Raw genomic sequence first — 12,886 nt, 5'->3', positions numbered from 1 at the left:
GACCCAATGGTCCAGCAGTAGACAACTCCATAATGATAATTTGCTGCTAATTACTTGCTGTTCGGGTCGATTTACAACTAACCAGGAGTCAGAATGTATTATTTATATGACCTGTATGCACAATGATTTTGGCACAGTTTAGAATGCAGTTAAAAGAGGACATGTACGTGTTCCTTGTTCTGGGCACGGAGAATCAATTCCTCTGGTGGACCCAAGATACCCTAGTCCGACATGGAATTGCTCTATCATTGATTGTTATTTACTTATTTATTTTAAAAGGAATGTATCACTTGAAAACAAAATATTATTTAAATCAGGCTTTTATTATAAACATTTTTTTTTTGTAAAATGTTGGTGTTTTTTTTATTTACTTATACTATCCACATCGAAAAAAGAAATATCTTGAAATATTAAAATTTTCACACTGGCCACTAGAGTAGACACAATAGGCTGACACTTCCTGTTTTCTGTAGCTCACTTGTCAGCATTGCTGTATAGGCTGGGACAGAATAAGTCGAGTGATCTCATTATTATCAGAACGTGGGTGAGTTATTGACAACTCTTTGTTCACTTTGTTAGGAGGTGCTGAACAATTTAGTCTTTTGCATTGTACTTTTGGTGGTGGTGACTGCCTCCATTTTATGCACTGCTCCCCACCTTTCCAAGGCTGTGTTTAGTTATTATAGAACAAAGCTGGTTCCTATCCATTTTAGATACATTTTGTAGGCCTGGGCCCAAGAGAGAGAGGTAGTGTAAAGGATTTGCCAGACACAGCTTCTGTGTCGACGCCCGTGGTTAATCAGCCTGCATCTGTGCCTAGGTCTGCTGGAGTGACTCGATCTGCTACCACTCAGGCTGGTAGGTTGAGAAGTGGGAGAACCTATCACAGCCTTGCCAGACGGTTCTAGCTCCCGCCCTTGGTCTATGTATACCTTCATTTGCTTCTTGTCCTTTGCCTGTGATTCTCCTGTTTCCTGGCTCTGCTGTTCCTGCTATATACAATTGACCTCTGCTTCATATCGACCCTGGCTTGACTGACTACTATTATTCTGCTCTGCTTTTGTTACCACGCACTCTCCTGGTTTGACTCGGCTCGTTCACTCTCCTGTTGCTCACGGTGTTGCCGTGGGCAACTGCCCAACTTCCCTGCTTCAGTGTACCCTTGCCCTGTGTTGTCTGTCGTGCACATATTGAGTGTAGGGACCGTCGCTCAGTTGTAAGCCGTCGCCTAGGACGGGCCGTGCAAGTAGGCAGGGACTGGGTTTGCGGGTAGATTAGGGCTCACCTGTCTGTCTCCCTACCCCGCCATTACAGGTAGGTCTCCTGTTGTACAGTTATAATGGGGACCCATCTGAATGAGGTCACCTTGTGGAGGCAGGTGGGCCCATACAATTTAATCAAAATGTGCGCTAAGAACCCTCACATTTATAAGTATAGTAAATGTTGCAATTTAAAATAAAAAAATATTAAATGCTTGCATATATAGCATATTAGCACTTGTGTTTGTTTTCTTTGCATTGCAGTTACAGCAGATTAGTACCAGCTCATTTATTTCACTTTGTTAGGAGGTGCTGACCAACTTTGTCTTTTGCATTGACCACTTTATAGTACTGCTAGATGCTTAGATAAGCTTAGATATCAACACTTTTACACATAATTTAAGGTTTTACACAGGACGATTATCGGTAGACAAGCATTAATATAACTCTCGTTGCCGATAATTTCCCTGTGTAAACGGGAACGATCAGCAGATGAACGATCAAACGCTCGATCATCTGCTGGTCGTACCGTTTTAAAAAAAGTAAAAGATCATCGTTGTCGACAGCACATCTCCCTGTGTAAACATGATAATAATGTATGGGGACAAGCGATCGGAGTAACAACCGCTCGTCCCCATCCATAGCTCCGTGTGACAGGAGCAAGCTAGCGCCGATCAACGATGTCTCGTTGATTGGCGCTCGCTGTGTCGGCCGGTGTAAAAGGGCCTTAAGGCTTTGTATGCATCTCTCCTTTTACTAACTGGTCTATGGAGGAGAGGCCATACTTCCTGAAGACTGTCTACATTCTTTGCAGCTGCCATAAAGCACACACACCCTGCTGTACGGTTTATATAGACAACACAGGAAGTAAGTCTGTGCCTTCAATTTGGCAGTTAATTTTTTTAAATAATAAAAGCCACAAAATGTAACCTCTACCTGCACCATGACGTAACTAATTTTCTGGTAAGGACTATCTTCTTGCACTCCGATGTATGTTGTGGTGATGGTGCGGACAGAGAAGCTGTGCCCGTGACATAAGCAGCAGATGTGCCTGTACTATACAGCCATCATCCCACTGCAATGGCTGGGATCAGATCCCATTTAACCGTCAATAGCCACTTAGCATTTAAGGAGTTTAACAGAACGAAGAGGCTCCCTCTGTTTCCCTATCGGCACACCCGCGACATGATCGCAGGGTGCCGATGCTTGTCCAAAAGAAGCCTCTGTCGCAGATCCAGTGAGAAATGCCAGACAAAAACACGCAGCTTGCTGGAAAGACACAATGACGGAAACCTGTCAGAAGCATTAAAGTCAAGGGTTTCGTTGAGCGCTGTCGGATGCAATGGATCTGGCACTTCCAGGTTTTTCGTTGTTTTGCTCCTATGAGCAACGGAAAAATAGAAAGCAGATGTGAACTAAGCCTCAGACAGTGCTGACGACGGTAATAAATGTCAGCACACTATGTGAAAGGATTCGGAAGGTACAGCTGGAGACCTCACTCAGGAACCAATAAAAAAGCAGTGGGTATCTTAATTTTTAAGCCCCCACTAATGATAAATATAGCCCACAGGGAACCCATAATGACTGTCCAGCTTGAATATATGTGTATTGTATAACTTTTGTGTTAATACATGCGTTTTTAAAAAAAAAAAATAAATGCCGCATGTAATAGAAAATATTGTGACTAGAATATATATAATAAGAGGGGGCTTGTCCCTTTAATTTTTTTTCTCCTACACACAGATCGAGATCACTTTCAGTTGGGCTCTCTTTCTCATCTGTTGAATGCCAAAGCTGTTGGGTATCAGGAGTTACCAGACTGGCCAGAGGAGGCTCCTGATCCATCTGTACGCAACGTGGAGGTGAAGGAAGCTGTGCGTGCTAACCTGAGTATATAGGGCTGAGGGCGATGCCCAGTGCTATCCCCCTTTCTGTGAATTTTATCCTGCATAAAATTTTATTCTTTTCTAAGCGCTTGCTCTATTTTGCTGCTGTGGGCTATAGTTTCAGGCTTGCATCTTTGTTGCAAAAGGTTTATTTTTTTTCATCTTTGCTGTTTATAATTTATACTTCAGATAATGCAGTTACCATCATCCACCAATGCTCTCTGCAGTATAGGTTATTTTTGGATTTTACACTGGAATATATTATTAATCAATTATCTTCCCTTGTATTCAGGAAGAGGAAGAAACTGAGCCCACAGAGTGTCACATCAGCCTTCTGGGGGAGCGGAAAGAGGTGTCACTTGTGTGTAATTTGAGTGTGCACTCTCTCTCCAGTTAGTCTACTCTTTCTGTGTGCAGTGACCTAAATGCTCACCTCACTTTCTAAAGCTGAATTCACAAGCTTGATAACACAATTGCCCCCAATATAGTTCATGGGAGAATTGATTGTACATGTACATGAAAAATTAGATTCTGCAAATTATGTACTTTTTATCTTTTTTTAAAATTTCTAGATCAGTTTTATGTGAACTTAAAATGCATGAATATCAACCTGCTGTTATATACTATATACCCTTATTGCTGATTCTAACATTTATAAACCTATATTCACACACAGCGCTTTGCATAATTTTCTGTGGCATGTTTTATTTTTATGTTACCGTAGTTAAAAGTCTTTAGTGAAATTTGAAAATCCAATTTTTGGCAGTTTTGACACAAACTCAGAAACGCCACCAAAAATGCTGGACATGTTTTCTCTTCCTTAATAAAAAGGTCAGTCAGTGTGATTGGTGCAACTTTATAAATAGTTTTTATTAAAAATTCCTTTTACTTTTTGAGATACAGCTGCTCAGTATTCTCTATACGGAAGTTCAAAAAACCCCCCTTTTCCCATTTTTTTTCAACCACAATGTTAAAAAAAAGAGAAAGTTAACATAACTGGTATCGACGCATCCGTAAAAGTCGAAACTATTACAATATATCAATATTTAGTCCACATGGTGAACGGCATAAAAAAATTGAAAATCACCAGAATCTCTGTTTTTTGGTCACTTAATCTTTTTTGATCCAAAAGTGATCAAAAAGTCTTATTTACCCCAAAATAGTACCACTAGAAACTACAGCTCGCCCCGCAAAAAATAAGCCCTCCTACTGCTCAATCAATGGAAAAATAAAAAAGTTATGGCTATCAGAACATGGCGACAAAACTCAAATTTTATTTTTGACAATAAGTTATTCCCTTATAAAAGTAGTAAAACATAAAAAAAATATATATATAAACTTGGTATCACCGTAATCGTATTGACCCGCAGAATAAAGTTACCGTGCCGTTTTTACCGCACAGTGATCGCCGTAAAAAAAAAAAACCCCAAAAGATTGAGGAATCACTGTTTTTTTTCTATCCCACCCCACATAATTTTTTTCCCGTTTCCCACTACATTATATGGTACAATAAAAATATATGGTGTCCTAAAAATCTACAACTCGTTCCGCAAAAAACAAACTCTCATACGGTAATATTGATGGAAAAATAAAAAAGTTATGGCTTTTGGTAGGTGGGAGGAAAAAACTAAAGTGAAACTCCAAAAAATGGCTGCTGCGGGAAAGGGTTAAACACTTTTCTCTTCCTTACACAACCTTGTAATGGCATACTTTACATCAATATTTTGTGCCAAAACAATGGTGCACTCCGTTAATTTATCTGCCACAATTTACCAATCCTATTTTCTACACCCCTTTTTTTTTTAGACACTTTTCAAAACTGTCGAGGAAGAAGGTGTCTGAAAAACACATAGTAAATTTGTCGCACGGCATGTGTGCCACTTTTTTTTCACAGTTTGTGCTATAATTCTAGCACATTTGACATTCTCCTATTTCACTATAGACTTTTTGCACCACCCCCCGAAAAAAAATGCACAAAAGATGCCACCGAATACGCAGCAAAAGGTTGTGTGTGAAGCTGGCTTTGAAACGCCTGGTATTTTTTTACATACGTTTTAAAAGGCTGAGAAAACACTTTGTAAAGAAGGCGTTATACGGTGCCTATCTTATGTTTATAGCTTGTTCCTAGCTTACTTTGTATCGCATATTGTAACTAGAATTTTTCCTTCTTTTCTTAAATAATTTACTTTTAACTTTTTCGTTTCACTTGGAATTTTATACCATACTTTTTTGATTTTATAATCAATAGATGTTTCTGCAACCTGATCTACCGTTTGGCAAATAGATATAAATAATTTCCTTCTGTATTATTAGGCTGGGTTCACACGAGCATGTTACGTCCTTAACATAACATAGTGTCATACATAACTATGATGCTAGGAGCCCGGCTCCCTGCCGTGAGTTCGGTCCGCGACTTGCGGCCGAAATACGTTCCGTCCATTACGGACGTAACATGCTCGTGTGAACCCAGCTTTACATACATGTTTAGGCCTCATTTACACGAGCGTATTATACGCGCGTGCTTTTCACGCGTGTCGTACGCACCTATAATAGTCTATGGGGCTGTTTAGACAATGCGTGAATTTTGCGCTGCGTGAGTGCGTTGCGTAAAACTCACGACATGTTCTATATTCTTGCGTTTTTCACGCAACATGCACCCATTGACTTCAATGGGTGCGTGAAAACAACGCATGCCACACGGACGGTCCTGCGTTGCATGCGCGAAAATCACGCAAGAGCTGTCAAAAGGATGAATGTAAACAGAAAAGCACCACGTGCTTTTCTGGTTACAAACATCCAAACGGAGTGTCAAATTAGAGATGAGCGCACCGAACTTCACCGGGTTCGGCCGAACTCGTTTTGACCGAACCCGGCAAAAAATGTTCGGGTACGCGACGTCAGGAGACAGTCACTGCCCACGGTGCTCAAAGACTTAAACTGTTTCAGCACCATGGACAGTGACTTTCGATCACAATATACATATACGTGTAAAAAAAACCAGAAGTTCGGACTTACCGATAAGTCCCGGCTCCTTCCTCCAGTCCGACCTCCCGGGATGACAATTCAGGCCAAGTGACAGCTGCAGCCAATCACAGGCCAAGCACAGGCTGCAGCGGTCTCATGGCCTGCCGCGTCATCCTGGGAGGTGGGGCCGGATGACGAGAGGGACGCGTCACCAAGGCAACGGCCGGGAGACCGGACTGGAGGAAGCAGGCAGTTCATGGTAAGTTTGAACGTCTTTTTTTAGTCACAGGTTGGTGTATATTGTGATCGGCATTCTCTGTCGAGGGTGCTGAAAGAGTTACTGCCGATCAGTTAGCTCTTTCAGCACCTTGGACAGTGACGGGCGTCGACTACCTCATCTCTATGATGGCGGCTGCGCGAAAATCACGCAGCCGCGCATCATACACGGATGACACACGGAGCTGTCAATTGCCTTTTGCGCACGCAAAACGCAGCGTTTTTTTGCGCGCGCAAAACGCACACGCTCGTGTAAATCCGGCCTAATAGAAAACAAGTTGTCTCCCCAGAGCTTTTTTACGCGAGCGGGTCTGTATCCTGGCTACGCAGGTAGAAATGTGGCACATCTGATGATCCCTCTTTGTTACCAGAGCAGCAATGCTTATCCTTGTAGCAGTCAAGGAGATCTAGGGTTCATAATGAATAATAGGCACTGAGGCAAGAAGTTACTGTACAAGCAGACTTATGTGGCTAGTCAGTTACTCCGTCTTCAGCAATCTGGAACAGGGTCTCATAATATGAATGTTCTTTCTAGTTACCATTATAGGCAGTTGAAAGGTGAACAAAGAAGTGAGATCTTAAGGGGATCCGCTGGCAATAAAATGTCACACGGCCTGGTAGTAGATCCACTGACTGCACAGGAAATAAGGTTCTGTTAGGATGGATTCTTCCAGCCTCACCTTTTGTTTATCTGCAAGATAAGCAATGCCGGATGTGTCTAGCAGTCAGCGTCCCCCTGCTGCAATGAAATAACATGGCCAATCTGACCATGCATATTATTTCAGGAATTTGGGATTGACAATAATATTCAATCCAGATGTTATAAGTGAGTGGAAAATGTTTTCTGCTGGATAAAAAGGAATAGGTGTTCCCCTCCCAATCAGAATTTTATTTTTAGTAAAAAGGTATGAAGACCTTCATTTTACTATTTATTTTTCTTTCACTTCTCTTTATTTGTGTTTTCTCCCTCTTTTTTTATATTTTAACTGACAAGTAAATTATACCTGAATTTTGTGAGTTTTGTCATATAATCTCAACTATCTTTTTCTTGTATATAGTAATGCAATTGACCCTTCCAGGTACCTGAATGGACTAAGTGCCCAAGCAGGGAAAAGAGGAAAGAGAGGGAGGAGAAGCCATTCTACTCTGATTCAGATGGTGAATCAGGACCAACAGAGTCTGCAGACAGCGGTGAGAGACTAGTCAAAATCCAACACTGCTGTTGCTAATTTTAACGATACATTTATGAAAGTAGTGAAAAGAAAAGTTGGGAAACTGAACATGAGCCTGAACTAGTAAAATGACGACCGTTATCTGATCTGCTGCAATATATAGCACGTTTCATAGGCAATAATTTTCTCATGTTAACCCTATTGCATTTTATTAAGATAATAATATGAACATTGTGAAAGATTGGTACAAATTATTATTTTGCCATATTGGGCATAAGTGCACTGCATTTTAAAATCAACATTTTGCTGACAAATGCCTTACAATCCTTTTTTGACAGAACCAGAGTCAGTGAGCGAGTCAGAGAGTGGTGGGAGTAGCAGTGGTAGTGGTTCTGAGTCCGAGAGCGAAGAGGAGGAGGAAGAGAGTGAAGAGGAAGAAGAGTCTGAAAAGCAAGAGAAGAAAAAGGAAAAGAATGAAACACAGAGTGAGGGGAGGTAAGAGAACTGTGACAAATCTAGTCAAGAATGGCCCTGAAGTTCTGGTAAGGGCATTGAAAAATAGTTTGACACATACGCCCCTTCCATAAGTCTTTGGTCACATAACATTTTTTTTGGAGCTCTGACCAAGGCCTATAGAACCAAGACAGTCCTGTTTCTTAGGCATCAGTGAAGGGCGGGAAAGTTTAATGCTTTGTACTACAGGCCCCCTACTTACAAATTTAGGGGACCATTTATATGCTGTCACTATGTCAATAAACATATTGTTAGGCATTACTTGTTAAATAGGTTTGTGGATAAACAAAAATTTTTTAAAGGGGTTGATCAAGATTAGAAAAAGATGTCTGCATAACCCCCCTGGGCTCACTGCTGAGTTGCTCTGCGTTCCTTTGGAGGAGTTTGCTTTTGTTGTGTCTTGTTCATCTTGTCATGAGTCATTGTAAAATTAAATTTGGTACTTTAAGGCGAAATTCACACGAACGTGTGCGATTTGCGCGCGCAAAAAATGCTGCGTTTTTTGCGCATTGCATTTCCGTGTGGCATCAGTGTTTGGTGCGTGGCTGCGTGTTTTTTGCGCGTATGGCATCCTTATGACTCGCGGTTTAGAAAATGAAATGGAGGTGGTTTTATTATTCCCTTCATTTCTTCAACAACTGTTGCGCGAATCACGCGCGGCACACAGAAGTGCGTCCGTGTGCCGTGCTCGGTTTTCACGCACCCATTGACTTCAATGGGTGCGTGAAGCGCGAAAAACTCTTAAGCATAGGACATGCTGTGGGTTTCACACAGCGGACACACGATGCGTGAAAAACACGGAATGTCTGAACGGCCCCATTGACTAGCATAGGTCCGTGCGACGTGCGTGATTTTCACGCGTGTATCACGGACGTGAACTACGCTCGTGTAAATAAGGCCTAAGTGTTTCCACTAGGCGACCTCTCCGTCTGCTTCACTAATGGCGATTCCTAAATTCACCCAGATTCAGTTATATTTTCAGTAAAGATAAAAGCATCAAGTTTGTTTTCGCTGTAAGAACAGTGCTTGATTAGACTTTAAGAGTATTTCATCCAGTTTTAATTATACATACAATAGTGAGAATTTCTCTTGTTTAGTATTGCTTTTAAATAAAATGTTTTTATTCCACCGTAAGCGAAGGCCATTCAACAGACTTTTGGTTATGCTACAAGGGGGGTGTCTTGTTTTACCCTTTGAGAAACAGCATTTCATCAAGTCTGATTGCTACTTAAGCAATTGTCAGTTACACTTTCAATAGAAACAGTTCATCAGGTTTATTTATACTTTCAATGCAAGAGGATTTTCAAGTTCACCTGCAAAAGTCTATCATTTTAACCATAACAGAGTACAATTTTAGCATATAGAGATCGTATACCTGTACCTCCACTTTCAGCCAAACCTCCTATTGCTTATGCCTCCTATGATTTACCAGCACTAACCTCCGGCTTCTCTCACCGTGCAAATTGTGGGCTCCCTCTGACCACTAGCAACACTCAGCCCACAGCATTCAGCACGGAGGGTGGTTTAGAAAGACAGACACAAGGGGGAGACCTGCAGAGTAGGGTGGCAGAACTGAGCCCCAGTGTCCTCAGACCGGTCTCTCCAACTCCTCCTCAGGCAGCCCCTAAAGTGCTACAGCCCCCATCCACACTTAGAGTAGCCAACATCGACTCTGCAAATCAGCACAGGTAAGCCAGCGTCCCGTCATAGTCTCTTCACAGTTTCCTGTATCATTTCCCTGTAGACTGCAGGAGCAAGAGATCTGAGGGACCCCATAAGGGACGGCCACAGAATCAAGTCACCCACACTTTCAAATTTTGCGCCGTCATCAACGTGAGGTGGGAGGGGCGTTAGTAAATTAGAAAAATACTGGAACTCCTCAGGAGCAACAGGCAAGTCGACCAATCTACTAGCAATAAAAATCGTGTAATAGCTACATCTACTGCTATAAAATGGCTTTTCCAGAAGGCAGTTGAATGAAATATGGAGGATGTGCCAAACGTCAAATAAAAGGACTTACCAATTAAAGAAAAGAATATAAAATAATATAAAGCAGTTGCTATAAAGAATGGATATCATCAAGCCATGAAGCCTTAGTTACAGCAGCATGCACAGAGTAATATTTTCAAACTATGTGTCACGGCTATGGGGTATGTGGACCCACTGGGCTGCTCCGCCGTAGTGGAGTAGCAGCTGGTCAAACAAAATGTCAATGACAGTCACTAGGGTGAGAGTACATGGATTGCTGGCTTGTGCCGGATAATCATAAGCAAACTGGTGCCGGACTATCGGAAGCTGGCTTGTGCCGGACTATCGGAAGCTGGCTAGTGCTGGATAATTGGACTTGTCTCGGATACAGGACACAGGAACTGTAGTCATCACGGACACTGGACTTGAACACAGAAGTCGTCTCGGACAATGGACTTGGCAAGGACACCAGACACAGATGGTGAAGTCGTCTCGGACACTTGACTTGAACACAAAAGTCGTCTCGGACAATGGACTTGAACACGTAAGTCGTCTCAGACAATGGACTTGAACAGTGAAGTTATCTCAGACAATGGACTTGGCAAGGACACCGGACACAGGTATTGGATACGGGATACAGGAAACAGTATACAGCTAGGGAACCTTTGCCGGACAAGCACTGGGAAGACACAACATTGCTCAGGACTGATGAAAGGGGCAGGATTCCTTTTGACGGCCACTTTACTGGTGCGCACGCTTGCCCTTTAAGACTTGGCACGAGCATGCGTGCACCTTATGGGACAGCCGGGGAGAGGAAGTAGAGAGCACAGCATGCCGGTGTCCCTGGGAAGGGAGACGCTGGCGAAGAAACACAGTCCTGTAGTTGTGGCCGCTGGTAACAATGGGGATGCCGGGAGTCCGTGGCTGCGGCCGTTACACTATGCGTTTAGAACCTGAATCTACGACTAACCCATCATTGCGGGACATTCTCATAGCAATCCACTGAAGCAAAAAGGGGATTAAGGAGTTGATGGACCAGGCAGCGGGAATAAAAATGGATGTCGCCTTACACTTGACTTGAACACAGAAGTTGTCTCAGACAATGGACTTGGCAAGGACATCGGACACAGGTATTGGATACAAGAAATAGTATACAGCTAGGGAACCTTTGCAGGACAAGCAGTGGGAATACACAACATTGCTCAGGACTGGTGAAGGGGGCAGGATTCATTTGAGGGCCACTTTACTGGTGCACACGATGGCCCTTTAAGACTTGGCACAAGCACGCGTGCACCTTATGGGACAGCCGGGGAGAGGAAGTAGAGAGCACAGCATGCCGGTGTCCCTGGGAAGGGAGACGCTGGCAAAGAAACACAGTCCTGTGGTCGCGGCCGCTGGTAAGTAGGGGGATGCCGGGTGTCCGCAGCTGCGGCCGTTACACAATGCATTTAGAACCTGAATCTACGACTAACCCATCATTGCGGGACATTCTGATAGCAATCCACTCATGCAAAAAGAGGATTAAGGAGTTGATGGACCAGGCAGCGGGAATAAAAATGGATGTCGCCTTACTAAGGATTGACTTGAAAAGCTTAAAGGAAAAATTTGAAGAACAAAACAACGCATAAGCAATGTAGAAGCCACTCAATAAACCCAAGTAAAAGAACCTAGTCAAAAAGTAACTGAGCTTGAAAATCGCTCAAGGAGATACGATCTTAGACTCCTGGAATTTGCAGAAGGAAGTGAGGGAATAGAAGCCAAAATATTCATCAGGGAATGGATTATTCAAAATCTGGGCCAAGAAGGTCTATCAAATTTTGTTTTTAATCAAAGGGCCTATAGAGTCTCTTTGAGGCCACTACCACCTAGCTGTAATGACAGGGATAGGGAAACAGACAAGTGAGCCCTAATCTACCCGCCACTCAGTCCCTGCCTACTTGCAACGACCCGCCCTAGGCGACGGGGTACAACTGGGCGACGGTCCCTACACTCAGTAAGTGCACGACAGACAACCAGACAATGAAACACAGAACAAAGGGAAGCGGGGCAGTTGCCCACGGCAACACCGTGAGCAACACGAGTAGTAAACGAGCCGAGTCAAACCAGGAGAGTACGAGGTGCCAAACGCAGAGCAGGAGAGTAGTGAACAAGCCGAGTCAAACCAGGAATGTACGAGGTACCAAACGCAGAGCAGAAGAGTAGTCAGTAAGCCAGGGTCAATACGAAGCAAGGAAAAGTAGTTCAAGAAGCTGCAGCAGGGCCAGGAAACCAACAGAGAAGAATCACAAGCAAAGGAGGAACAGGAAAGGCAGGTATAAATAGACAGAGGGCGGGAGCTAGCTCCGTCTGGCCAGGCTGTGATAGGCTCTCCCACTTCTAAGCCTGCCATCCTGAGTGGTGGAAGATGGAGTCAGTCTCACAGACATAGAAGCAGGTGCAGACTGATTACCTATGGGCGTGGATACAGAAGCTGTGCCTGGCAGATCCTTAAAACTAGCAGTAAATCCCGCCCTCTGCTGGTGAAATTTTTTACATCAAATGAATGGGACTCTATCCTGCGTAAGGCCAGAAAGGCCTGATCTGGTTTACTCGGGAAATAAGATTGTGATCTATGAGGACTTTGCGCCAGACACCCAAAAGTAGAGAGATGCTTTCAGGGAAATTAAAAGGAGGTGAACATTCAATACTCAATCTTTATGCATTTAGATTAAGAATAAATTGTAAAAGAAAAAATCTTGTTCTTTGCTGAAGTAAGTGAAGCAGTGGGTTGATTGGACTCTATTTGAAGATCTCATTTAAAAAAAGACCCGTAACGATGGACTTAAAGATACAATCTGAAGAAGCTGCA

At 43.0% G+C, this 12,886-nt stretch overlaps 1 protein-coding gene across 6 annotated transcripts in view; it reads left to right on the top strand.

Moving 5' to 3' along the window:
* AP3B2 (adaptor related protein complex 3 subunit beta 2) overlaps positions 1-12,886 on the top strand; it is a 117,784-nt gene that overhangs the window by 67,047 nt on the left and 37,851 nt on the right. The window contains exons 17-20 of one of the 6 annotated variants that reach the window (XM_075857853.1): positions 3,003-3,121; positions 3,438-3,497; positions 7,465-7,576; positions 7,896-8,052. In XM_075857853.1, coding sequence (XP_075713968.1) covers positions 3,003-3,121; positions 3,438-3,497; positions 7,465-7,576; positions 7,896-8,052 — 448 coding nt within the window. Of the gene's footprint in view, positions 1-3,002; positions 3,134-3,437; positions 3,507-7,464; positions 7,577-7,895; positions 8,053-12,886 lie in introns of all 6 variants that reach the window. The other 5 variants (XM_075857852.1, XM_075857851.1, XM_075857850.1 and 2 more) reach the window with 5 other exon arrangements.

This window comes from Rhinoderma darwinii, chromosome 3 (assembly GCF_050947455.1).
Source record: "Rhinoderma darwinii isolate aRhiDar2 chromosome 3, aRhiDar2.hap1, whole genome shotgun sequence".
Taxonomy (NCBI): domain Eukaryota; kingdom Metazoa; phylum Chordata; class Amphibia; order Anura; family Rhinodermatidae; genus Rhinoderma; species Rhinoderma darwinii.
This window is presented reverse-complemented; position numbering and strand designations above follow the sequence as displayed.